The following is a 26,481-nucleotide window of genomic DNA, read 5'->3' as shown; positions in this document are numbered from 1 at the left end:
TGTTGCTTTGATAGTCTTAAATATGAGGATTTGCTGTGTTTTCATTGTCATTTAAGGTTGTTAATATAAATGTTTGCTAACAGAAGCACTTTGGGCTTTAAGTCTGATGGTTTGATTGTTTTTTTTTAAAACAAAACGTTCAGTGTTTGTTGGTTTCATCTGCATGTATTTGCTGTTTTTTTTTTCTTTTTTCATTTGAGTGTGTAAATATAAATATGTTGTTCCAAACAATTAGCTGGACAGAAGAAGCACTTGGTACTCTTGGAAGCTGTGAAAATCAATTGTTTCTCTTTTTACCTTTGAAGTAAAAAATATATTTATACATTCTTGGTTTGTTTAATGATGGAAAAGGAGATTTTAAGGGTTTGTGTGGACCAATTATATCTTATCTGGAGCAAAACATATCAAACACTGGGGAGATAAATTCAAATTCACTAACTGGTAACATTCACCTGCATTTAACTGTCTATTTGTAAACATAATATACTTTAATTCTTGTAGTCCGGCGTTGCCAACTCCGCTTTTTGGTTTTAGTAAATTAAGTGCGCCCCCCCAAGACAAAAATTCACCAGCCGTCACTGGTTGTAGCCCACCTTTTTTGTTTGGTTTCTGCTAAAGCTCACTTTTAGCGCAAAGTTTTCGCCCAATTGTTTTTTTCTTTTTTTTTTTGCTAGTGTTATTTTGTGTGAAATTTGTGAGCTAAAGTCCTCTTTCAGTGCAGGGTTGTAGCCCTCTTTTTTGTTTCTCTTTTGCTAAAGTGTTATTAGTGATTTTCGAATACTTTATTTAAAACAGAGTTCAACATTACACGTCCTACTGCACAGAGCATCACTCCTTGACCTCGACTGGCTGTGGTTGGTGGCGGCTCACTCCAGGCTGGTGTCTCACTTCAGGATTATGTTCTAGTGAGACATGGTGATCTGGACCTTTGGACTTGTACTGTACAAAGTCATCTACAGGTGTTAAGTTAGTCTGTGTCTGCTGCCCAACACTTGTTTTAGCCACAAATTATACCACCCTGCACGTTTATTAAAACATCTGTTCCTCTCCACAGCAGCAGTCTGGACTGCAGAAGACCACAGTTGTTTTGGCAGATTACTTTCAATCAACATGCACCGTGCCATATCAAGAAGTGTGCACCAATTGCGCTCAGCAGTGCCATTCTGGTGAGGAGAGTAAGGTGCTGATGTCTCATGTCTAATCCCATGTTTAATGAGTAGAGCCTGGTAACCTTTTCCTGTGTATTCAGTACCTTGCAAGATCTGAAACACTTGATCTTGCCGTATGGGGCTGTGTCAGCTAGAAACTTCTCTGTAGCTTTTTAAGAAATACACAAACACTGTACTGGAAAAGTCATCAGTGAATGAAAGTGCATATCTGTGACCATCTCTGGACTCTGGGTGGATCGGTCCTGCCAAATCTGTGCATACTAGCTCTGGAGGTGTTTTAGCTCTCGTATCAGGGTCTCTGTTTCTGGTTTGGAAACATTTCCCCAGAGTGCACACTTCACAATGTGGAGGTTTGTTTGTTGGATCTTTAATTTTCATGCCATCAACAACACTTTGTAACCTCTGAATGTCATCATAGTTGCAGTGCCCCAGAATCTCATGCCATGTCTGCATATCAAAACATCCCCTGCATTGGTCATCACATTCATCATCATCATTACTTACTGTGTGAAAATAATATGATCTGTCATGTACCTGAATGTGTTTCGTACCGTCTCTGTGGATCAGAACGTCCTTCCCTTTCTTGAAGATCACGGTGGCTCCGCTGGCAGTGGCTGCTTTCACCGAGAAAATGTCTTGTGGATATGATGGGATGTACAGAGCTGCCTCAGCGTAGTGTTCAGATGTCTGCCTCTGCTGTCAATCAGACTGACCTCTGCATCGCCTCGGCGCTCTGTCACCCCCTTGCACCTCGTGCCGTCAGCCAGCTCCACGCAGTGTGTATCGGCCTGGAACACCTCATCAAACCTGTTGAACTTGGCGAGATCTGTGATCATGTGCGACGCTGCCCCGCAGTCGACCATCAGACCCCTCATGCTAACACCTGCTGCCCCCTCGCTCACTCGGAAGGCGTATTCTTTGTCCTGGTCTTCTGTCTCCCCGGAGACATTCGGTCTCGGTCTCTGCGCTGTTTCCTTCTGCAGGTGGTGTCCCGGTGTGCGGTGCTCCTGCAGTGACTGCACCACAACTTGCGCTGGCAGGCTCTGGCCAGGTGTCCCTTCAGGCCGCATTTGAAGCACGCCAGGTCCGCTGCTGCCCTCTCTGCTCCTCGGTCACCTGCTGCTGCATGCATGCCTTCATCACGTTGTCATCTGTTGCTGCAGCCCGCATCTTCTCTGTGTCCTCGTAGCTGTGTAGCTTTGTTTTAAACTTGGCAAAAGATACGTTCTCAGCACGCTGTGTAATATGAACCGCAAATGGACTGAAGGACTCAGGCAGCCCCTTTAGAACCATGGCTGCCAGTAGTCCGTCACTGAATATTTCACCAACATTTCTCAAAGCTGTGATTGCGATCTCAGCATGGATCACATATCCAGTCACACTTTCACTGACTGACTTTTGAAGTGATGTCGGTTCTGTGTAAAGGTTGATTATGCGTAGCTTTCCTTTACCTTGGTAATAGTCCCTTAAAGTCTTCAGAGCTTCTTGCCCATCGTCTGCCGCCTCTCGCATTACCAGCGATGGAAATCAAAACAACAGAGAATAAAAAGATTTGACAGGTGAGGAAATCAAACAAACCTGAAAAAGGGTGGGTCTCTTTGTCTGTCACGGCACATACAGCTGGTTAATCTAGTGTGTTTTCCTGATTTCTATCATTCAGAAATCTCTTAGGAGCTGGCTCCAGAGGACTCGCTGAGTCTGTCCCAGCTGCCAAGCCTTATCATTTGTCTCCATCTACTGGTCAACAGTCCAAACTACAGCCTCAGTCTTTTGGCCGATCCTGCTTTTGCGACTGAGCGTCTCTCTGTCAACAATAGTTTGATGAACAGTTTCCAATGAACAGTGAACATAAGCTATAAATCTAGATGAAATACCACTTCAGGCTTGCTGGGTCTAAGGACAGAGGATGTCACACTTTGTACAGACTGTAAAGCCCATTGGGGTGATGTAAATTGTGATTCTGGGCTATACAAATAACCCTGACTTGTTTTTGTTTTTCTCCTCCTTCTTTTATGTCTTCAACATCGTGTAAGTTGTGGACTCTTTAGTCTGGTCTCAGTGATCATAGGGACTCTCCAGATCGGCTCTATCCTGCACAGCTTCCTCCTGCCTGACCAAACAAGAGTAAACTCTGCTGGGCAGAGCCAATCTGGAGAGTGCCTATGATCACTGAGACATACAAGCCTCCACGCCACGTCAAGGCAGAGTCCATGTGGAGGTTTTTTTTTTTTTCTATTGTTTACTTTTGTTTGTTTTTGTTTTTTCTTTTGTTGGGGGGGTGTGACACAGTGGGATGCCTCATTTAAAGTGAGATCAATATGTGGTACAAATAATACAGAATGTTACAGAATGGACTCTTTGGTTAAAGTGAAGGCCGGGCCTCGGCTGCTCGAGGTCGGCAAGTGGGAAACGAGAGAAAAGAGTAAACAGAAGAAGAGAAATTCTCATAAATACAAACTTGGTCTTCAGAGATGGAGGGGACACTTTGCTCTGTCACCTGGGTGAAAAGGTCAAAGACGATGTGTGGGCGTGACCTTGGCCAAAAACCATCAGGCCAACGCACGCTCTCCCCGATTTCCACACGTCTCCTGTCTAGGCCGCACTGCCTGTTGTCTGGATCGGCTGCAGCAGGCGCTCTATAGTGCCATTCCAACGAAGAACACAGCTCCTCTCAGCAATGGTGCATCCTCCATGTACACCCTCTCTTCCATTATGCGGCACATAGTGTAAACGGCACTGTGGCCGAGGTGAGTCCCCAACACCTTCCTCATCAACTTCCAGCAGGATTCACAAAACTCCATGACATTGACGGTTCGACAGAGTGTGATGATGAAGACAGTGAGAGAGTCTGAGGGCAGGCAGTTGGAACACACCACCGCATCCAGTACTTGTAGTGCCACCTCAATATCTGTTGAAGATGTTGTTCTGTTTCACAGGAGACAGGGTTCAGGTTGCAATGCAACGCAAGTGAGGTTGAATTTCTCTTTATATACAGTAAATTGGGTCTGCAGATTTAATCTCTCCTCTTAATTGGACAAACACTGACTCACACGTTTTGAGATCTTCGGTGGGCCTTCGGTGCATCACGTTGCCATCTCATCACATATGCTGCAGTACGAAGCGACAGATCCCCTCAGTGGCCACAGGAGGGCAGACACGGGCCAGCCCATGTATCACAGTGATAGCACTTTGCACACCAATGACCCCCTGGATCAAGATTTCATTTGTGAATAACTTTTGATAGGAAGGTGCATGAGCAGTGTTTCTTAATTCTTCTGGGACCCCTGCCCTGCATGTTTTAGATGTTTACTGCTCCAACACACATGATTCAAATGATCGCCTCGTCATCAAGCTTGATGACAAGCCGACAGGAGGGCAAAGAGACATAAAGACAGAGAGAGAGAGAGAGAGAGACAGACAGACAGACAGAGAGAGACACAGACAGAGAGAGAGATTTTTGATTTTTCAAACCACTTTTATTTGCTCACCGGTCCAGAAAAACAACAGTAGTATTAACAGTCAAGTGCTCAAAAACAGACCAACAACCAAAAAAAAAGAGAGAGACAGACAGAAAGAGACAGACAGACAGAGAGACAGAGAGAGAGAGAGACAGAGAGAAAGAGGGAGAGAGAGAGAGATATAGAGACAGAGAGAGAGAGAGACACATAGAGGCACATGGTGTAAACGGCACTGTGGCCGAGGTGAGTCCCCAACACCTTCCTCATCAACTTCCAGCAGGATTCACAAAACTCCATGACGTTGACGGTTCGACAGAGTGTGATGATGAAGACAGTGAGAGAGTCTGAGGGCAGGCAGTTGGAACACACCACCGCATTTTGTTTCCTCACAATGATTCACAACACCTCGTATTGAAGACTGCCCTCGTGGAAACTGGATGGAGTTGCTGAAAACTTTCCCTTAAAGGACTTGTCAACTGCGATAGCAGTGAAGTCCAGTATGAGTTACAGAGAAACATGGAGGGAGTAATTTTGACATAACTCAAAAAGTCTGAAGGTGGCAAAGGGTCTGAAGTCTGAAGGTGGCAGTCCAAAATTTAAGGGGGCCAAGCCAGGCCTGAGCCCTCCCCACGAAAAGACTTCTGACTTGCTCCACAGTCAAATAAGAGTTCCTCATTCACGTCAATGTTCCTGGTTGCGAAGAAAAGAATGATATCTGTTTCCTCCCCATCTGTCACCATAGTGAACAACCTTGACCTTAGGTTGGCTGCTTTTCTTGAGTGATTGATCAACCGGCCAACAGTCTGCTGTCCAGGGTGGCATTCACAAACGCCTGAATGTGCGTCGATGCACATGGGCTGCCCTCTTTTGTCTCTGTAAAAGAACATGTATCCAGTCTCCTCCTCACTGGTGTTCTTGTGGATTTTCTTGCCCTCTTTGGCTGTGGTGACCCGCCCGTGGTAGTCACAGACCACCTCACCAGTCTGGAATCTCCGGGTCGTGATGACACCATGGCCCTTCCCTTCAACGGCGTTGACTAGAAGCCCTCTCCACTTCTGCGATCTCGTCAGCTTCTGGATGTGAGTGGAGTCCATGGTCGCGTTCTCAGCTCCGGAGGGCTTCCACTCTCTGATGATATTGGCAGCATTGGGGATGTTGCTCGTCCATCCCTGCTTTGCAATCCAGGCGCTGACTCGGTTTTTCCGTCAGCAGACGACAGCAGAAGTATGCTGTCAAGAAGATAGGATGATGTTAGTCAAGAAGACTAAAACTGACAACATGTACGTAGCACATGTACATGTACGTAGCATTGTTACTTGGGGAAAAAAAATGCTATTAAATATTGAAAAAAGAACCTCACCAAGAACATGCTGCTTGCACAGTTTCATCTGCGCCTTCAGCCAATGCTCGTACAGGGCCCGCTGACAGTCAGGGGATGCTCGCTCCCGCTCAGTCTTGCTTGGCACATCCCCATCCAGAGTCACCGGGTGATGTTCCAGCAGTCTGTCGTACGCCGCTTGGACATCCATCTGCACATTTCCAACGGTGCGAGCAGCGCTACGGACGCGACGAGCACCACTACTGGTACCCTCTTCTGCAGAGTCAGCACTACAAAAAAAAAGAATCAAGGTTATTATAAGAAGGGTATAAGATTTGATGCTTACAAATTGTTGACTGTATTAATTGTGTTGACAAATATGAAACATACTTACCTTGAGTCATCAGCTAGCGCACCTAGCACATGACTGGCCCTCACAATGTTTTCTGTCTCCTTCATTCTTAATGTTTCTCAGCCGTCGCGGTGGAGTGTGTCAGGTAGTCGGCCACTAGAGACTTGTCGGCGTCGGTCAGAGTCTTGGTGGCCGTCTCAAACACTCGCCGTGCCACCTGGCTGGTCACTGATTCAATCTTGTATCTATAATGAGAGCTTAAACATTAAACATTAAACATTCAAAATTTTTATAAAGATTTCTCACCGGAGTACCAGGTACATATCGGAGGTGAAATGAATCATGGTGGTTTGCTTACTTGCGGTGCAGTCTGTTCAGGTCATTGGAGGCGTTGTAGATGGGCCTCCCCGTGGAGGAGATGAAAAATCTTTCCTTGACCTCTGCGTCATCGCTCTTGCGCTTCTTGGAGTTTAGGAGTTGTGGCCGCACCCTTGTGTAGAACATGTCAAACCACTGTTGGCAGAGGAAAAATATGATTGAACAAATATGAACAAATGCATGATTCACAGGTGACTAACTAAAGCTGAGTATCTCAGCATGTAAGGTGATTCTCCCCAAATAAGGAAGGCTGTGTGGTGACTTGTAAAATAAAGTAATGGGGTTAGGGTTACACCTACACTCTGGTGTATAGCCTATTTGACAGCCCTACCCATGGTGCATTGCTACTGCACTGCACCATAACAAATAAGGATTGCGCAGTTGACTCAGTTGCACAGTTTGAAATGAAACACGCATCTTGGCTGAAAGCATCTCCACTGCAGTTACACTTCAAAAGAGTAAAATAAGTTCCAAAAAAAAAAATCCTTCTCAAAGCAACATTTTTTTTCTCTAAACAAACACAAAACAATTATTTTATCTCTTGCAGTAATTCCGTATTTATATACATCAAGGCCATTTTGCATTAGCTGAGAGCCCTGTCTGTGATTAACAAATAATTTACTCAATCTGAGAAGTGCACACCGCTGCTGATCAGTGAGATTGTGACAGTGCGTAATAACTTGCAAAAAAGTCATTTCTAATGTAGTTACAATTGATTAAACACATTCCTGGACATGCTTTGAACTTTGAATTTGAACTTACAAACTCCTCTTCCTGTGACAGGGCAAACATGGCCACTTGCTGTGCTGCAGTCTTGTGCTCCTTCACTCCAATAACTGCATTGCCCAGCGTGTCTTTCTTTCTCACAACCCACTCCTGTACCTGCACAAAACAAGGATATTATATCGATTAGTAAGGGTACTGGCAAAAAATGTCAAGACAAAAAAGACAAGACAAAAAGGGCACAATAATACTCACAGTCATGTGCTCCACCACGCCCGGGCGCTGGAGGTGTCTCAAAATCACCACTGCCTGGAGATAGTACACCACAAAGCTGCACTCGGTCAACTCCAGGGTCGCGTCCTTGTCCTCGAAGACCTTCCCTATAACTGCCAAGAAGTCGTTCTTGGCAGCCCTCAGCACAGCCAAGCAGTCACGCGGTGTCAGCTGCTCTTTTTCAGTCAACCCGCCGTGTCTATGAGGAAAAAGGATAAAATGTATTAACAAATCATGACATTACTTGCCACATTGCTCACTTATGTGAACTGTAATCCAGCTAGCTGCGTGCAAACAATTAAACTTACCTCTTTTGGGTGATCTCTTTGCTCACTTGCTTGGAGAAGGACTTCTGCAGTGAGCCAATGTAATCAATAAAGTCCTTGCAGTCCCCATGGAGTGTCTGATCCTCTCGCCTCAGGTTGGTGTTGATAGTGTGGTACATCAAGAATCTGTCAGAGGACGTGCAAGTATTTTAAGTATTTGCACATATTTAAGCTCAATTACGTTTATTGTCTACACAAGTGTTGATATTATATGGAGAAAAAAACCCACAACAAATGCTACCAACCTTTTCAAGCTCTTCAGGTAATTCATCTGTGTCTGTTTTGTGAGTTTTGCCCTGGAGAGCTCACAGAGGTACTGCCGGATCTTCTCCCTGTTCCTGACAAATTGCAGGGATGGCTGCTGTGGGTCGAAGGAGTACAGGTACCGGGCAACGTTTTCAACCTGAAGAGAGAAGATAGATAGATAGATACTTTATTCATTCCAGCATATTCAACAAATTTAAAGTAAAAGACATGCAATAAATAGTCCAAAAGCAAAAAAAACAAAAAAAAAACATGCTAAAACATGTTACATTGTCTTCTAATCATGACTATTTTGCAAAAACATCTTCTTTTACTTTATATATATATATATATATATTTTTTTTTTAATGAATACAGAATGTTTTATGGTAGTACTTACCTCCTGTTTAAAATTTTCATTGCAAAGCTCCCTCTCCAGGTACAGGCCAAAGTCCTTCAGCAAGGGATAGTCCAGAGAGTGCCTCTGATAAAGTCCCCTCTGTGCCATGAGCTTCCTGTTTTTGGTCGTCCACTGCACAGTCGAGACACTGCAATGTGGGAAAAGCGTTTTGTTATAAAACTGTGTGCTAAGATGGAAAGCTAAGCTTTAAAATGGGGAATTACTCCAGTTAATCAGATCTTGCAAGCCTGAAACACTGAAGACTAGAAGGCTGAGAGCCCTGCCTGAGACTAACAGCTTATTTACTCAAGCTGAGAAGTGCATCACCGGTGCTGATGATTCCCAGACTGAGTGAGGTTGTCAATGTTTGTAATTTCTTGAAAACAAAGTCATTTCCAAGTTACAATTAATTAAACGCATTCCTGGAAATGCCTAAACATGTTAACATGAGAGCCCTGCATGAGATTAACAGATAATTTACTCAAACTGAGACGTGCTGAAGCTGATACTCACAATTGAAAGCACTTGCCACTGCTGACAGAAGTGTTGTCAGACGGCTCACTCTCGCCAGTCTCAGGAGCCGCACTCTCAGCTGTCTGTGTGGTTGATGGTCTCGCTATAACATTGGCATTGGGGAGTGGTGGAGGGATGCCGGTCACCACCATGTGACGACGCTGCAGCTCCTCAGTCAGCCTTTGAATTAAAAAAAAAAAACAAAAACATAATTTAGACAATTATATGCAATACAATTTAAAAATTTCATACATTTCAGAGAGTAAACAAGAAGTGATGTTTGGAAAAAAAAAAAAAAAAAAGAGTGAAAAGTTCTTCCACAAACCTGCTGAGTGGATCAGCATCATCCAAAATTTGGCAAAGTAGCACGTAGGGGAACACCCTGCCTGACACCAGAAGATCATGGACATCCTTCTTGGCCTTCTCCACCGCTGCACCAATGGCTTCTGGCGTGCTGTCTTTCATGCAGACTCGGCGCAGATGCACTGACAGGAAGTCCTTGGTCTTCAAGCACAACGGGCAAAGGAGATAGTGCCTGTTGGGCTTCCTGGACATGTTTCTCTTAATCTGAAAAAAGAAGAAAGAAAGAAACAACAAACAAAGAAGCAACAAACAGCGGCAGGAGAAATTTAAGTTAAAGAAGAAAAGCCAGCAGCAAATAATCCTTCACCTTTTTTTGAAAAGCTGTAGCAAAAATCTCAGAAGAAAAGTCACTGGCAGAAAAATCCTCAGGAGAATGTCACTGGAGTGACTAGTAACTGTACCTGTGGTCTCAGGAGAAAGTACACACAGGTAACTGTACATAAGCTCTACCCATGATGCATTGCACCTGCGTGGCACCTGCAAGTGCACTTAATTTGTTTCACCTTTCTGGTGTCTTTTCTGCATGGCAGAAAGTGACTGTCAAATATCAAAAGATGATATGATATAAAAAGTGTGGATGCATCAGGTCTGCGTACTGTACTATGACATCATTTGGCCATCAGGCTTCATCTGTGACAACTGTTTGAAGAAGTCTAACAAAACAAGAAAAGAGAACAAGTTTTCATGCATCAGGTCACAGGTCAACAAAGGGTCTGGGTCAACAAAGGGTCTTAACAGTGCATATGACGCACAGGGTATTTGACAACTGTGCATATGATGCACAGGCAACACCAAGCTCCACACTTTTCTGCATGGCCCCATAAGAAAGGTGCAATGTGCAGTAGATGTTGTTCCATTAGGTGAAAAAAAAAAAAAAAAAAAAGCTTAGAGTGTTCAAAGCAGGTCCGGTCGCCTGAATACCGCAGCAAGGAATAATGGAATAGGACTCCGGTTCTACACATGATGCATAACAAGACTGCATAGCCCAGTCTACTCCCATGATGCATTGCACCTTTCCAGCACCATAAGAAAGGTGGAGGAAAATCATGGAGCAGTCATGCAAAACGCAGAGATCTCCAAGTGGCTCGGGAAGCGGTGGAAAATGTTAAAGACACCGCATTGCACCTTTCTGGCATCATAACAAAAATGCAATGTGCAGGAGGTTTAGAGTTAATCCCTGTAGTTGCTCTACCTATGATGCATTGTACCTTTGTGGCTGTCAAATAGACCATCCATTTGACAGCCAGAGCTGTTCCAGCCAGATAGCTCTGTGCATAGTGCACCTGTCTAGCACCATACGAAAGAGATTTAGTTTCTGCAGTGACTGGCAGCTATCTGTCTAATACACTGTGCATCATATGCACACACGCTAACACCCACGCCCAAAAAATTATTATATTATCTTTATCTTTATTTTATCTAGATGTGAGTTCTTCTTATTTTATTTTATCTTATTTTATTATCTTTTCTTTTTCACATGGGGGTTGCAATGCAAATTTCATTGACATGGCCATGCTCAAAGACAATAAAAGCAATCGAATCTTGAATCTTGAAAAAGGAAAAAGGAGGATGACGTTCTAGTTGCACGTGCCTTTGAGAGAGGACTTCAGCCAGAGAAGATCATTGGAGCAACTGACTCATGTGGAGACCTAATGTTTCTAATGAAGTGCAAAGACTCAGAGGAGGCTGATCATAAGTGCCCAAAGACAGTCATAGCCTGGCATGAAGACAGTGACAAGAAGGAGAAGGATGCTGTCAGTGCATGAGCGCACCACCTCAGCAGGAAACAGGACCTCCTCCACTGCAGGGACTATCTGAGTCGGATATTTTTCACACCCAAACCTCCCATCCTCCCTCTTTCCCATGTCCAACAAAGATGCATAGACAGCGGACACAGTCGTTATCTCAAGGGCCCAGACTGCTGAGAAGAATCATTAGACAGGAGGAGAAACTGTAGCGGACATGGGTGGTATGCTACCGGGGTCAGGGTTTCTGCTGTTCTGTCTTTGTATTCTTTAGCTTCTTTTTCATGTCTTAACACAAAATGTTTTCGTGCAAAGACCACACCCATGATGCATTGCACCTTTATGCCTGTCAAATATCAGCTAAATAGCCAGCCAGCCATCTATTTGACAGTCAGAGCTGTCAAATAGACTGTGCATACTAGAGCCCTAGCCCAGTCCACTCCCATGATACATTGCACCGATCTGGCACCATAAGAAAGGTGTAATGTGCAGGAGGGATAGAGTTAGTCACCTATCTGTCAAATGCACTGTGTATATGATGCTTTACCTATAATGAGTAACACACTCAGACTGCACATACATATACAACCAGTAGACAAAAATTTGTCTTCCTGAGGCGAACTGTCAACCTTACTAGATGTTTGTTTTTTCTTCAGAGGCACACAAACAAGCATCCTACAATCAAAGGAGGCCTAAGCAGCCAATCCTTCCCTGATGAAACCATCATGGCCTTTCTGCATAGCACCAAAGGTGGCATGTGCAGGAGGGTTGAAGTCAGTAACTACAGTGACTGTCAACTATCTCTCAGCTCTGACAGCTTTACCCATGATGTATTGCACTTTTCTGGCACCATAAGGTGGAACGTGCTAATGCTACATCTTCTGCCTCTGTGTTGAGATTACATCTGGTCTGATTACTTGTGCGGTGTTACTCTTACAAGACACTTACTTTGTGTGGGATAGGGGGAATATTTTGTGACAGAACTGTCTGTTAGCATATGACGCGCAGTGCGTTTGTGTCTCGAGAGCTCTAACCCACCCCTAGCCCAGTCTACTCCCATGATGCATTGTACCTCTCTGGCACCATAACAAAGGTGGAATGTGCAGGAGGGTTGAAGTGACTGTCACCTGTGAACTATCAACTATAATGCAGCATTCCTCGCTACGGCCTCGCAGCTTTGAAGATCAATGAGTTTCTGGGTTTGAAGTTCTGTGAGGAAACTGTGATCCGAAACGCCAACGTGTCGGCTGCAGTGACCAACTGCAGCGTGAGCGCCGCCGGCCTGACATGCACAGGAGAGCAGTATCTGGACTACCTGGGGTTTGAGTACACCACCTGGGGACTGTGGGAGAATCATGTGGCTTTGACCGCCATGACCTTCATATTCCTCATCATCACCTATCTGAAACTCCGCTACATGAAGAAGTTCACTTAAACGTGTGAATTGGCATCCTTTCTTTCATTCTACCGCACTTATGTCTGTAAATATGGAGCTAGGAGGCGGTTGGTTTGACTTATGCAGGAGGATTGAAGTTAGTCACTGCAGTGACTGTCATCTATGAACTGTCAACAACAATGCATAGTCTACACCTATGATGCATTGCAGTACAACTCTACTCATGATGCAACTTTCTGGCACCATAAGAAAGGTGGAATGTGCTAATGCAACATCTTCTGTGCTGAGATTACAAACTGGTTTGTGTAGTGTTACTCTGAGACACATTCTGTGTGTGGGATAGGGGGAATATTGGGGGTATGTGACAAAACTGTTAGTTAGCATATGATGCACAGTGTGTTTTACTCTCCAGGGCCCTAGCCCAGTCTACTCCCATGATGCATTGCAGCTTTCTGGGAGCAGAACAAAGGTGGAATGTGCAGGAGGGTTGAAGTTTGTCACTGCAGTGACTGCGGAGAAGAGTCATTAGACAAGAGGAGAAACTGTAGTGGACATGGGTGGTATGCTACAGGGGTCAGGGTTTCTGCTGTTCTGTCTTTGTATTCTTTAGCTTCTTTTTCATGTCTTAACACAAAATGTTTTAGTGCAAAGACCACACCCATGATGCATTGCACCTTTATGCCTGTCAAATATCAGCTAAATAGCCAGCCAGCCATCTATTTGACAGTCAGAGCTGTCAAATAGACTGTGCATACTAGAGCCCCAGCCCAGTCCACTCCCATGATACATTGCACCTATCTGGCACCATAAGAAAGGTGGAATGTGCTAATGCTACATCTTCTGCCTCTGTGTTGAGATTACATCAGCTCTGATTACAATTTGGCTCATATAGTGTTACTCTGAGACACGTTCTGTGTGTGGGCCAGAGGGAACAGTGGAGGTATGTGACAAAACTGTCTGTTCGCATATGCTGCACAGTGTGTTTAACTCTAGAGCTCTAGCACAGTCTACTCCCATGATGCATTGTACCTTTCTGGCACCATAATAAAGATGGAGTGTGCAGGAGGGTTGAACATAGTCACTGCAGTGACTGACATCTGTGAACTGTCAACTATGACGCCTAGTCTACACCCATGATGCACTTTTCTGGCGCCATAACAAGGTGAAAAGTGCTGATGCAACATCTTCTGATTCTAAATTGGGATTACAACAGGTTTGATTACAATCTGGCTTGTGCAGTGTTATTCTGAGACACTTTCTGTGTGGGACGGGGGGGAATATTGGAGTTGTCTGACAAAACTGTCTGTTAGCATGTGTTGCACAGTGTGTTTGACTCTCTAAAGCCCTAGCCCAGTCTACTCCCATGATGCATTGCACCGTTCTGGTACCATAAGAAAGGTGGAGGAAAATCATGGAGCAGTCATGCCCAATGCGGAGAACTCCAAGTGGCTCGGGAAGCGGTGGAAAATGTTAAAGGCCGAGACCGCATTGCACCTTTCTGGCACCATAACAAAGGTGGAATGTGCAGGAGCATTCGACTGTGCTTAGCTGCACATATGATGCACAGCACAACCAAGTTCCACATTTGATGCATTTCACCTTTCTACATAACACCAAAGGTGGAACTGAATTCAGTCACCTGCTCACCCCATGTTGCATTGCACTTTTCCAGTGCACTGTGCATATGATGCACAGTGTTTATGACAGATGCATGATGCATTGTGACCGTCAAACAGACTGTGCACGTGATGCACATTATTTGACAGCTCTACCCATGATGCATTGCACTTTTCTGGCACCATAGGAAGGGGTGAATGTGCTAATGCCACATCGGCCCAAGGGAACAATCAGCTCAGCCTGACAGATAATTGACACTGTCATGCTATGATTCACTGCACACCCTCCTCCTGCATTACTCATGTAGCTGAACCCAGAGCTCCAACGCATCAACCTCACATTAACTGCTGAATAAACTGTTTAGACATTGAAAAGTCACTATATGAAATATAATGACTGTATTTTTGTGAGCAAAACGGCAGCCCATCTCGTGCCAACTATCCCAGCCCAGCTCTACTCTTGACACTTTGCACCCTTCTGGCACCGTAACAAAGGTGGAATGTGCAGGAGAGTGTATATGATGCACAGTGTGTTTGACAGATGCATGATGCATTGTTCGTCACTGCACTGTACCAGGCTAGCTGAATGCAGCGAACAACCTGTGCTTTTCAGACAAACCCTTTGAATGGATTACAGGTAATAATACTCATCCCGCTGATGGTTTTATATGTACAAAAGAAATAACCCATCATCAGTCTTTTCACGGTATAGAATGCATTACAAGCTCCACAAAGCAGAGCACCAGACGTATTTTTCCTCACAGTATCAAACACCTCCGTGTCCTTCTGTCAGACTATCCACCAGTTTGCACGGAAGTGGAGCTGCGGCGCTCTGGATCGGTTTGTTTAGCACACACTCAGTCCCAAACACTGGAGTGAGGTTGAGGATGAGGACGGGGGGCAAGAAGTGACTCTACAGTGTGTGTTCATGGTAGATTGACACCTGCAAAATTTTTAAAAAAATTTGACAATGACTGTAGTTTAGTCCAGCTCCACCCAACCGACTGTCACAGTGTATTTGACAGCTCTACCCATGATGCATTGCACCTATCTGGCACCAGTTATTTCTCATGTATACTCACTGTCAACAGGTCCCCTGAGGGGGAAAAGAACAAAGCCTGCTACTCCACAACGAACACCCAAAAGACCCAAAGTTAATGGCTTCCATTTGGGCACCTCACATACATTGATATCAGTGCATGTGAGCCCACAGAGCTCCCCATCTTTGCCTGTTAATGCTGATGGTGATGATGTTGATACTGATCATGACATTTTCATATTTGAGACTGCGAGTACCCCCGAGCCAAAAAAGCCTTTGATTGTACTAAATTGAAGACAGAGCAAGAGCAAAGTGACGTCAGCATGCTGTTGGAGCGCAGCGAAGATGCTGCTCTGGATGCCACAGGGCCGGCGCATGTGGGAAGCAGTCCCTGCCCAGCACCACCTACAACGACGGCCACCACCAATCAGACACAAGTACCCAGAGTGAGTTAGTTACTGCAGTGACTGTCAAGACTGTGCTCAACTTGCTATTTACTGGGCTCGCTATGGCCGCTTCACTGGCTGTGATTGGCTGTAATGCCCTATTTCACTTTTCATTTGTTCGAAACATTTGCACAAACTTTTCCAGATAAACTTCTGTCTTTTGTATAATTTTTATGTCAAGACATAAGGATGCAACCCCCACCGAGAAAGGAGCTGAAACAGACAGTCATGCAGAGCAGATGAGCAGAATACACATCAAGCACCAGACAGAATGTGACCTTCTGGAAGACCTGAGAACTTTCAGCCAAAAGAGGGCAGCTATAGAGAAGGACTACACCCAGGCCCTCCAGAAGTTGGCGAATCATCTAACCCTTCGCTGTGGGGAAGGTCCAACAGCCAGATGTTTCATTCCAGCTGTGATTAGGTATGCTATGCAAGCAGATAGAAAAATACAAATTATAGGCCAGAGGACCGCACAAACACTGCCATTAGCAACAATGTCCTGCAAACTAACCATGGGGAAAAAAGAATGAACTGTCATGAACAGCTGTACTGCCAGACCATTCACCCAATAAGTACTGTAAGATGGTGAACTATGCCTGGGCAGGACAAAGCCAGAGAGCAGTGAACTTTATGTTTGTCAACCTCTAGATACTTAATAATGTGTCACCCTTTACTTTCTCAAACTCTGAGTTTGAACCAGGGATTTCGAACAAACCAAAAATCAAACACCAGCACAGGGATGAAAACAATACACTCCTGCAAAGAGAAGAGAGGAGTGACAGCGAATAAGAAGCTCATTGCTTTGATCATGAGAGCAAACAGCATGTGTTTGTCCCTGGAGCCCCAAATCTCCTCCTGCCTCACTACAACAGAGCTGATAACTGTACTGCCAGACCATTCAGGGCGAAGCCAGCAGGAAGAGACTCAGTCCATCAGTCAGAGTCTCCTTTCCCTGTGAGGAAGGTCCAACAGCCAGATGTTTCATTCCACCTCTGATTAGATATGCTGTGCAAGCAGATAGAAAAATGCAAATATAGGCCAGAGGACTGTGATGCCCTTAGATGTCCGGGGCTGCATGCGTGCCACACTGAGTGGACCATCATGTGTCTACCCTTCACCGAGAGCTAACCTAATTAGCCGCCTTGCTTCTTCAGAGTATGTAGTTACTGGTTGTGTAGTTTTTCGGATAACGTTACTTTTGTAAAGACTTCAACGTCACAGACATCCAACTGCCTTTGATTAAAAAAAATGAAAAACATAAATAAAGCCCTGCAGCGTCCCTTTTTGTGCCACTGTATTATTCCAGTGGGTTTGGTTTTTTTATTATAATGATCCAGTACATTTTCTAACAACATCAGAATGATGTAAAATGACGTAATCCAACCCTACACACTAAATCTTTGATTAATAGGAGAATGTGAGCTTTAAAATTAAGGATTACTCCAGTTAATCAGGTCATGCTTGCCTGAAACACTGAAGGATCTGAGAAGTGCATCACCGGTGCTGATGATTCCCAGACTGAGTGAGGAGCCGCACTCTCGGCTGTCTGTGTGGTCGATGGTCTCGCTGTAACATTGGCACTGGGGAGTGGTGGAGGGATGCCAGTCACTGCCATGTGACGACGCTGCAGCTCCTCAGTCAGACTTTGAATTTAAAAAAATAAAAACACAATTTAGACAATTACATGCAATACAATTTAAAAATTTCACAAAAAACACGAGAAACAAAAAACAAAGAAACAACAAACAGCAGCAGGAGAAACATAAGTCAAAGAAGAAAAGTCAGCAGCAAACAACCCTTCTTCTTTCGTCGTTCCGAAAGCCTGTAGTTCGTTGGAAAGTAAAAGAAGAAAAAGTCAGCGGCAAATAATCCTTTTTTGTTCGTCGCCCTGAAAGGCTGCAGTCTGATGGATAATTTCCTCAGGAGAATGTCAGCGGAGTGACAAGTAACTTTATCTATAGTCTCAGGAGAAGGTACATACAGGTAACTGTACATAAGCTCTAGCCATGATGCATTGCACCTATCTGGCACCATAACAAAGGTGGAATGTGCAGGAGGGTTAGAGTTAGTCACAGCAGTGACTAACAACTATAGCCATTTTGGTTTAAATGATGTGAAAGGGTTTGTATGCAGCAATTAGCTAGATATTTTCTGAGCAGATGCACCGAGATGAAAACAGTATATCGAAAGCTATTTGGCAGATTTGCGTAAACTGTACTCTGTAACTGTAACATCATGTCAACTATGTCAGATGGGTGTCGTGAGAACGAAGTGGACTGGAAGATATCTCGGTCTTCAAGGCTGAAAAGAGACTTGAGAAAATGAGAGAGGCAAGATAGAATGGAAAGTTGGTTGGAGGGGAGTGTGTCATGGCCTAGTAATAACAAAAAATCAAAGAAAAGCCCGACTGAGCAGACACAAGTGGATCAAACACAGGAAAGAGAGTGGAAAGTGATGACTGAATTCAATCAGGATGGTGGGCACTACCATCCGATAAAACTTACAAAAGCAATTGAGAAAGAAATGGGGAAAATCAAGTACGCCAAGTCTATGAATAACAAACTTCAAACTTCAAACTTTATTTATATGGCACTTTTCATACTTAAAAAGCAACACAAAGTGCCTCACAGAAGCTAAAAACAACAAAGAAGAAAACCCAGCCCTCCCACCCCGATAACTACATACAGAAACACACACACAGACACGCACGCACACACACCCATACGGACAAGATAAGGAATAAGCCACCTTTGGGGGCCATCCACACTGAGAGGGCCCCCGGCCCATGACCACCCCGACCCAGGCAGACAGGAGGCCCCTGCACCAAGGCGCAGAGGCCTCCAGCCATCCAGGCCAGAGCCAACCCCTCAGCAGCACCCCATCAGTAGACTATGAGCAGTTCTCAGTGAGGAGGGCCCCCATGAGGAAACACTTGACCTAAAAACCAAGGACCCCCATGAGGAAACACTGGAGCATGTAAAGATTAAAAAGAGTTGGACCGAAAATTGACCCCTGGGGAACCCCACACTTGATCTCATGGGTTCCTGAGGAACATGCATCCCAACTTACAAAGAAGTGTCGGTCAGTGAGGTATGAGACGAAGCAGTTAAAAGCAGTACCTGAGAGGCCGACAAGGTGCCTCAGCCTGTCTAATAAAACGCGATGGTCTACTGTATCGAAGGCGGTGGTTAGATCCAGCAGTACCAAGACTGCTTGTGGTTATCTAAGTTGCACCTGATATCGTTTAAAATCTTTAAAAGGGCTGTCTCGGTACTGTGGTTCATCCTAAAACCAGACTGGTGCCTTTCTAAAATGTTGTTTTTGTTTAAAAAGTCATTTACTTGGTTAAAAACAAGTTTTTCTAAAATTTTACTTAAAAAAGGTAAGTTGGATACAGGTCGGTATTTATTAAGAATATTGGGGTCTAAATTGCTCTTCTTCAGAAGGGGCCTCACCACCGCCGATTTAAAGGAGGTGGGTAAGACCAGTCCTCAGGTAGAACCTGCCATCCAGACGTGTTGGTAGTTAAAACCTGTTGAGATAAAAGACTGGATCTGATGTTATCAATTTTGTACCTGAAGCGGTCTGCAAAGTCTTCGCACAGGGTATTTGTTTTTGTCTTATGAGATCTGTTGAAATTACTGTTTGTTAAAAGATCAATGGCGGAGAAGAGAAATTTGGGATTATTTTTGTGGTCAGAGATTAGTTTTCTGAAGTGAGAGATTCTTGCCTGTTCAATAGTGCTATTGTAAGTTTTGAGGTGTTGACGTAAAACTTCATAGTGGACTGTCAGTTTTGATTTTCTCCATTTCCTCTCAGCACTCCTGCAGTTTCTTTTCAGTTGCTTAATTTCCTCATTTCTCCACGGAGGTATTGGTTTTTTCTTAATTGTTTTTGTTAAAAGAGGAGCCACTGAGTCCAGCGTTGACTTCAGATTGCTGTTAAAATTGTCAATGATAAAATCACAGGGTGCTGGTTAAATCTCTGCAGGAGTGCTCTGTAAAATCTGGATAAAATTTGCAGCCACTTCAGGAGTTCGGTAGTGTTTCCTCACAGAGCCAAAGCACCCCAGATGAAAAAGATCAAGTCTGTTGACCAGAAACAGGAGTTCAACAAGCATTCCTCCAAGATGCTCCAACCAAGCTCCACACTTGATGCATTCAACTTTCTGCATGGCACCATAAGAAAGGTAGAATGTGCAGGAGGATTAGAGTTACTCACTGCAGTGACTGTCAACTATAATGTTACTTGAGGGTGCTGTTGACCTTAAACCTTGTTTTTCACTTATCCATCAAATACACTGTGCATGTGATGCACATTTCAACAAAACAATCGTAGTACAGCTATTTACGTTTCGTACTGAGTTGGACGAGAAGACAGATGTCGCTCTTATGTCTGTAGGTATGTTGACTTGGCATTTGTCTCACACACACACACACACTTTATGACTGTTTAGATTGAGCGGGATAAATTTGCACTGCTGTATTTATTTGATAGTATGTGTGACGTATGCAAGAGAAAACAGGCCATCTTCAATAGATTATACTGAAACACACTGCTTACCTCAAGACTTGAAACAAAATCTACCCATGATGCATTGCACCTTTCTGGCACCATGACAAAGATGGAATGTGCAGGAGGTTTAGTCACTGCAGTGACTGGCAGCAATGTGCTGGCTGTGCATAATGCACTGTCACAGTGACAGTCGCTGCACAGCCAGAAACAGGAGCTCAACAACCATCACACCAAGATGCTCCAACCAAGCTCAACCTTTGATATATTTCAGTCACTATATAGGGACTATACGTAAGCCAACTCTCAAATCAGTAGCGAGATTGTTTACCACATGAGTCAAAGACACTCTTATCAGGACATCCAGAAAGCACTGATGTTTGCACAGAACAATATCAAAATGGCCAAGAATATCCTGCGCGAGTTTGTCTCTGTTCCCTCCACCGCGCATGTTCTTACATGAGCGTGTTACCTCAATGTCATCACTACTCATCCTGTCTCCAGACTATGGCACCTCTGCGTATCCCCAAGAGGCTCCTCTTTCCTATGATGAGAGCTGCAACACATGAAGACACTCAGCTGTGCATACGATGCACAACCTAGCCCAGTCTCCTCCCATGATGCATTGCACCTTTCTGGCACCATAAGAAAGGTGGAATGTGCAGGAGGGTTAGACTGTGCTTATGATGCACAACACAACCAAGTTCTACATTTGATGCATTTCACCTTTCTACATAGCACCAAAGGTGGAATGTGCATGTGAGTTGAAGTTAGTCACTGCCGAAACTGTAAACCACCCAACCCATGATGCATTGCACCTTTCTGGCGCATTGTGCATATGATGCACCACCTCCCAGTAGTTTTAACAACAGTATTTCGCTGCAGGACGCTGAGTGGTACTGGGGAGACATTTGCAGGGAAGAGGTGAACGAGAAGCTGATAGACATGGCTAATGGTACGTTCCTGGTTGGAGACGCCTCCACCAAGGTGCACGGAGACTAGACTCTGACTCTGAGGAAAGGTGGCAACAACAAGCTGATAAAGATCTTCCATCGGGAGGGGAAGTACGGCTTCTCCGACCCTTTGACCTTCAGCTCGGTGGTAGAGCTGATCAACGAATTACTGCCACAAGTCGCTGGCCCAGCCCGGTCTCCAAACACCAGCAGGATCAGGTGGTGAAGGAGGACAGTGTCGAAGCTGTGGGCAAGAAGCTCCACGAGTATCACCTGCAGTACCAGCTAGGCTGTCACTGTATGGAGAACTGACATCTGAAGGCCTGTTAGCTGTAAGACACAAAAAAAATGAAAAAACAATATTAGATTTCTTCAGCTGAATCAAATTCAACTACAAGGTCACTCAATGACTGCAGACCACCACCAAGTTCAATCATGGATTTGAACACATTTCCAAAACTTACAGAAAGCCTGCGGGGAACTCCAGGTGGCCATGGCTGCTCGGTTTTCAGTGTCTGGACTGTCAATTTCTGCAAAAAGAGAACACTTTCCTTGGTATGTAGTTTTTAAGTGTAATGACATCAACCTTTTTGAAACGAAGACAATCAAGACCATCTTACAGAATGACTTGTGTTTGTAAAAGCCCAATAATCTTCATTAAACTTGTGAAGATCAAAAGTGTAAAAATGTAAAAAATGAGTTGGGTTTTACCTCTTTCTTTGCTTCCTGAGATTGATGAGCTATAGCCGTCTGAGGAGCAATCTAAAATAACAGTTGAGTCACTTGAATCATCTGTGTCACGTCGCTTCTTTGTATGAGCCCCATCTGGACTGGTCTTTTGAGGGGACCTCACATTTTGCAGTCTTTTGTATGGCTGTGCATACACTGTGACCTGTGACAGACCATTTAATTCCTTTAAACAGCTGAAACAATGCCAAGTATGAAATACCATGGCAACTAAGTGGATGCCTTTCAACACATACTCATGAAGTCTTCTTGCTGCCTTTGTCCTGTAGCATGGGGTAGTACTGTACTATTCTCTTGGCCATGGCTGTGACCTCTGGTTTTGATGGGTATCTGTCTGATTCTCCATCACCTCTTGCCCTCAGGACTGCAGTCATACTGGTCATGGTGTTCCAGATGAGTCGGCATCTAAGGTACTTTGACATTTCAAAGTTGCCCTGCTCGTCTTTTTTGCCGACTCAAAGTATTGTTTTCAGACTTATTCAAGTTCAGAGTCGGTGTGCAACACATATTCTGGGAAAGACAACTTGACAACCTTTTCTGGGGTCATGTACTTTGCAGGATACTCTTTCACAGGAGTGGTTGTCTGTGGCAAGGGTGACTCATTAAAAGAAGTAATACTGTCCTTTGAGTGAGAGTCTTCTCTGCCAGATTCCTGTAAAATCAAAAACCAACAAATAAAAAATACAACCAAATGGTAACGGCAACATTTCATGTTTAATTGTGTACATTAAGACTGAGGTTCCATTTGTTAGCCTCATTCAGAAACTGACCTCATCCAAATCATCATGGCAGGCACGCCAGACTGCTTTTCTCTGAAAGAAGTTTTCTGGGCCTGGGAAAAGATCCCGCAGGTCTTCACGAGACAGGGTGCCCATCATTTCCTCACTGACGTTTGCAGCTGTGAACATTTTAGAATGAATGAAAAGTTGAATTATTGCGCTGCAGTGATCAGGGGGCGCCCAAAAAAGAAGTTCTTCCAGACATTTGTACAACAAAGAAAGAACATATTGTAATGGGCAGAAACATTTTCACATTAAGCATACAATACATTGCATTTCTACATCTATAATATCTTGAGTTAGACATTCACAACATTTTGCTTTTCAGTTTGATTTCAGTTCAAACGTTCACACGTTAATATACATAAGCAGTTATTTTACATGCACACATTTTAACGAAAACCACACACTGTGAAAAAATATTTAAGAACAAGTTTTTGATAATATCTGTTCTTTATTTGATCCTAAGCTCAATCTACATTAACCTTAGCCTTCAAAGTCGATTTAGCAACGTCATCTAGTTGGTCCATGCTCGTAACCTAGCTAATGATAGCAAGCTAGCTTTGAGCTCCCCTCGCCAGTTGGATCAGTCTGGCAGCAAAACATCACAATACATACTTAACACTTTTTTAAAAACACGTATAACATTAAAAACTATATGGTATTTTGACCCAAAGTTGTGAAAATCGTGTTAATGTACTTAAAATTGTGCACGGCTTCAACCCCTCGGTACTATGCGCACTTACTGCGTTTCACTAACGGCCGACATGCAACGCGGTGGTAGTCTCAGGTTAATGATGTCATAATCCGTCGACGGAGTTGTAGTTCGTAGGTCGTCAGCGTTTAACCTAGAAAATTAAATTCAGGCTTAAAGATAGTGACAGTGGTTTTGCACAGTAAGGAATATCATGATAAACAAAATGTGTACCTGTCATAAATGTCTGTTGGCCTCCAAATTTATTTCCGCGAAATTCAACAACCTCCGTTCTGCCTACAAAAATACGTCATCACTGCGTCGCGGTGCTGAGGTATTTAAACAAGAAATGAAACAAGCGGGCGATAAATGTGCTGCTGCTTATTTGTAAGACAACTTGGAGACCTGTACTACCACTCGAGACAGCTGGGCCCCTAAAGATAAGCTGAGCTTCGGTAAGTATTGCATTTAACTTTTGTGTACATACGTATAATGTTATCGTTCTTTGAGGTGTACCACGAGGCGTGATGGTGATGATAAATTATTAATGCGATTTAAGCACGTGATGTTCATTGCTGACTGTGACTCATCCTTAAAAAAAAAAAGAAAAAGAAAAAATAGAAAAACTTGTCTTCCTTTTATCAATGCAGCTGTTTTCTGATATAAACTGGTGATTTTCCAATAAAATGCATTTACTTGAATCCAGTGAAGTTTATCTCTTAAATCAAGATTATGTATCTTCTACAAATGACACCTCAGCTTGAAAAATGTATGAAATGTTAAATGAAGCTTGTTTCTTGTAAAATACAACTCAAAACAAGAACATTTCAATATTGTTTGACTTAACAAGATATTTAAGATGCATTGTCTTAAAACAAGTCCCTCCATCTTGCTGAAATGTTAGGTGTGAAGTGAATTCATCTTAAATCAAGTGGGATGAGACATTTTGACCAAAAATAAGACTAAAAATTTGGTAAGATTTTCACCGTATTCACCATATTGTCCTTTTCATTCTACTCCAGCCAGGTGAGGACCCTGTGCTTTACCTGGAAAAGCGGCCTCTCTCCTCACCGGTGCTGATCTTTGATGGAACAGTCGACATTGTCGCTGTGGGAAACGTACCAGTGAGCACCCTCCCCCAGGAGGATGTCTGGGAAGGGTTGTTGGTGTTAATGGCATACTACTACACTTTGCACTTGACATAACCAAAATGTGTTGCAACGCTCCTCTCTGTCATTCAAACCGAGGTAGCTGGTGATGTCATCCATGACCAAGATGCCACTAGCGCTTTAAGTGAGTCAGGTTGACCATTTTGTGATTTCTGTTATTCGTTTTTAGTGGATCATCTTGTTTTGGCATTTACAGTGTGTGTGTGTGATTTCTGTGCCAAATTAATTTGGTCTTTGTTTGGGCCACAAAAAAAATCTTAAAATGCTTTAATTCCGATTTTAAGATTGTGGAACAACCCTGACACAGTGTTGATGGTGTAGTTATTAATCCTGAGAGTTAAATAAACGTTGATGCTAATCATCCATGCAGTCCTGGTTGTGATTTCAGTAGAGTCAGTCGAGATGTATAATCTTAGAATAAGGTCGGGTTTTAAGTTTTTGGGTTTAGTTTTAATCATACTGCACTAGTACTGAGTAATCTTCACTTAAATTAGTAATGTTTTTATTGTTTTTAAACCTTGATCTGCTAAAAATGAGAAAATAAAAAATGAAACAAAAATTATTTGCTTATATTTAGTATTTTTCACTTATTATTAAGTTTGATTTCAAGTATTTTGACCTAAAAATCAGCATTTTCAGCTTATTTTAATCCTTTTACATACTCACCTGGGAAAACTTATTTCCAGATTTAAAAGTCTTGTTTCAAGGTTTCTTATCAAGTAAAATTTCCTTGCTCCATGGACGGGTAATTTCACTAGTTTCAAGTAATTTCCTTCTCAAATGTAGTGTTTATATCTTATATTTGGACTAACCTTTTCTGCAGTGCACTGGGTTTGAGGTTTGGAGACCACATTTGAAAGTGGGAGCTCTTGCTGTCATGACCGCAACTTCCCCACTCGAGACGTCAGCACCACTGACGGTGAGGACGGAGAGGCGCCAGGTTTTCTGCTGTCGCCTAACCGCTGTCAGGAAGTTCCTCTGAGCTCCAGAACTCAGGGCTGGTGATCTGTATCTGCCGTCAAACTGATCATCACTCGGATCACTCTTACTGAGTTATTATGTGGATTTGTTTGTGCAATGCCCGTGGAGGTATCAATATTGTCTTTATTGTTGCTATGGAAACCAATGACCTCCCTCAAGCCCTGAGCTCAGTGGAATGTTGATGTCATCTCTGATAGATCAAAGCCACTTTGTGACGTATCAAAGGAGTGGACCAGGGCTTTGGAACACAGGTCCTTATATGGATGAGGTTTCACTCCAGGTGTTGCTGGATTGACCTGAGAGCCCATCCAGGATTCACCTGAGGATTTTGTTGAATTCACTTTGATTTTACTACTTTCCAAGTGTTTTCACGCAGATGTTTTGAGGTGTGAGAGATTTTTCAAGAGGCTTTGTGTGTTGGTAAGTGGTTGCAATGGTTTAAAAGAGATTTTACTGGAGGATCAGTGGTTTCACTGGGTTTGAGGTTTGGAGACCACATTTCAACTCAGTGGGAGCAATGTCCGTCCAGGTATTTTGCATGACACAGCGAGGACACCTGCCTCTCCATCTGTACACACTCATTTCCTATCAATGCGTGTTGGTACCTCAGCATCTTTCCTGGTGTTCTTGTGCTTTCTTCTCTCATAGGTTCCCGTGGATCACGGCTGTGCGTTTAATGTGGATGATGGACATGGTCCTCTCATGTTTATGTCCCAGTTTCATACTAGGCTGACAGATAGTTGTTTTAGTGATTTATAAGGATTTAGTGGTCATTACGTGTCTCACTCTTTTGGGTTGACAGGTAGATGTTTATCTATGTCTTTCAAAAGTTGTGTGAGGTACAGACACTCTTGGATGGTAGCGGCAAGTGCAACGTACTCTGAC

General features: G+C 43.7%; 2 protein-coding genes across 2 annotated transcripts in view; one reads left to right on the top strand and one right to left on the bottom strand.

The window, feature by feature from the left end:
- Positions 1-26,481, top strand: part of LOC143316316 (neoverrucotoxin subunit alpha-like) — a 78,170-nt gene that overhangs the window by 5,909 nt on the left and 45,780 nt on the right. The window lies entirely within an intron of this gene.
- LOC143316080 (uncharacterized) lies at positions 4,636-11,911 on the bottom strand. Its single transcript, XM_076723797.1, has 11 exons — positions 9,479-11,911; positions 9,154-9,333; positions 8,641-8,788; positions 8,243-8,400; positions 7,980-8,123; positions 7,654-7,870; positions 7,438-7,557; positions 6,656-6,810; positions 6,340-6,542; positions 5,988-6,235; positions 4,636-5,856 (listed from the first exon to the last, which is right to left on the bottom strand). The coding sequence occupies exons 1-9, from the start codon at positions 9,706-9,708 to the stop codon at positions 6,407-6,409; spliced, it is 1,488 nt and encodes a 495-aa protein (XP_076579912.1). The 5' UTR covers positions 9,709-11,911; the 3' UTR covers positions 4,636-5,856; positions 5,988-6,235; positions 6,340-6,406.

Source organism: Chaetodon auriga, chromosome 23 (assembly GCF_051107435.1).
Source record: "Chaetodon auriga isolate fChaAug3 chromosome 23, fChaAug3.hap1, whole genome shotgun sequence".
NCBI lineage: Eukaryota > Metazoa > Chordata > Actinopteri > Chaetodontiformes > Chaetodontidae > Chaetodon > Chaetodon auriga.
The sequence above is the reverse complement of the archived record's forward strand: the minus strand, read 5'-3'. Positions and strand labels throughout refer to the sequence as shown.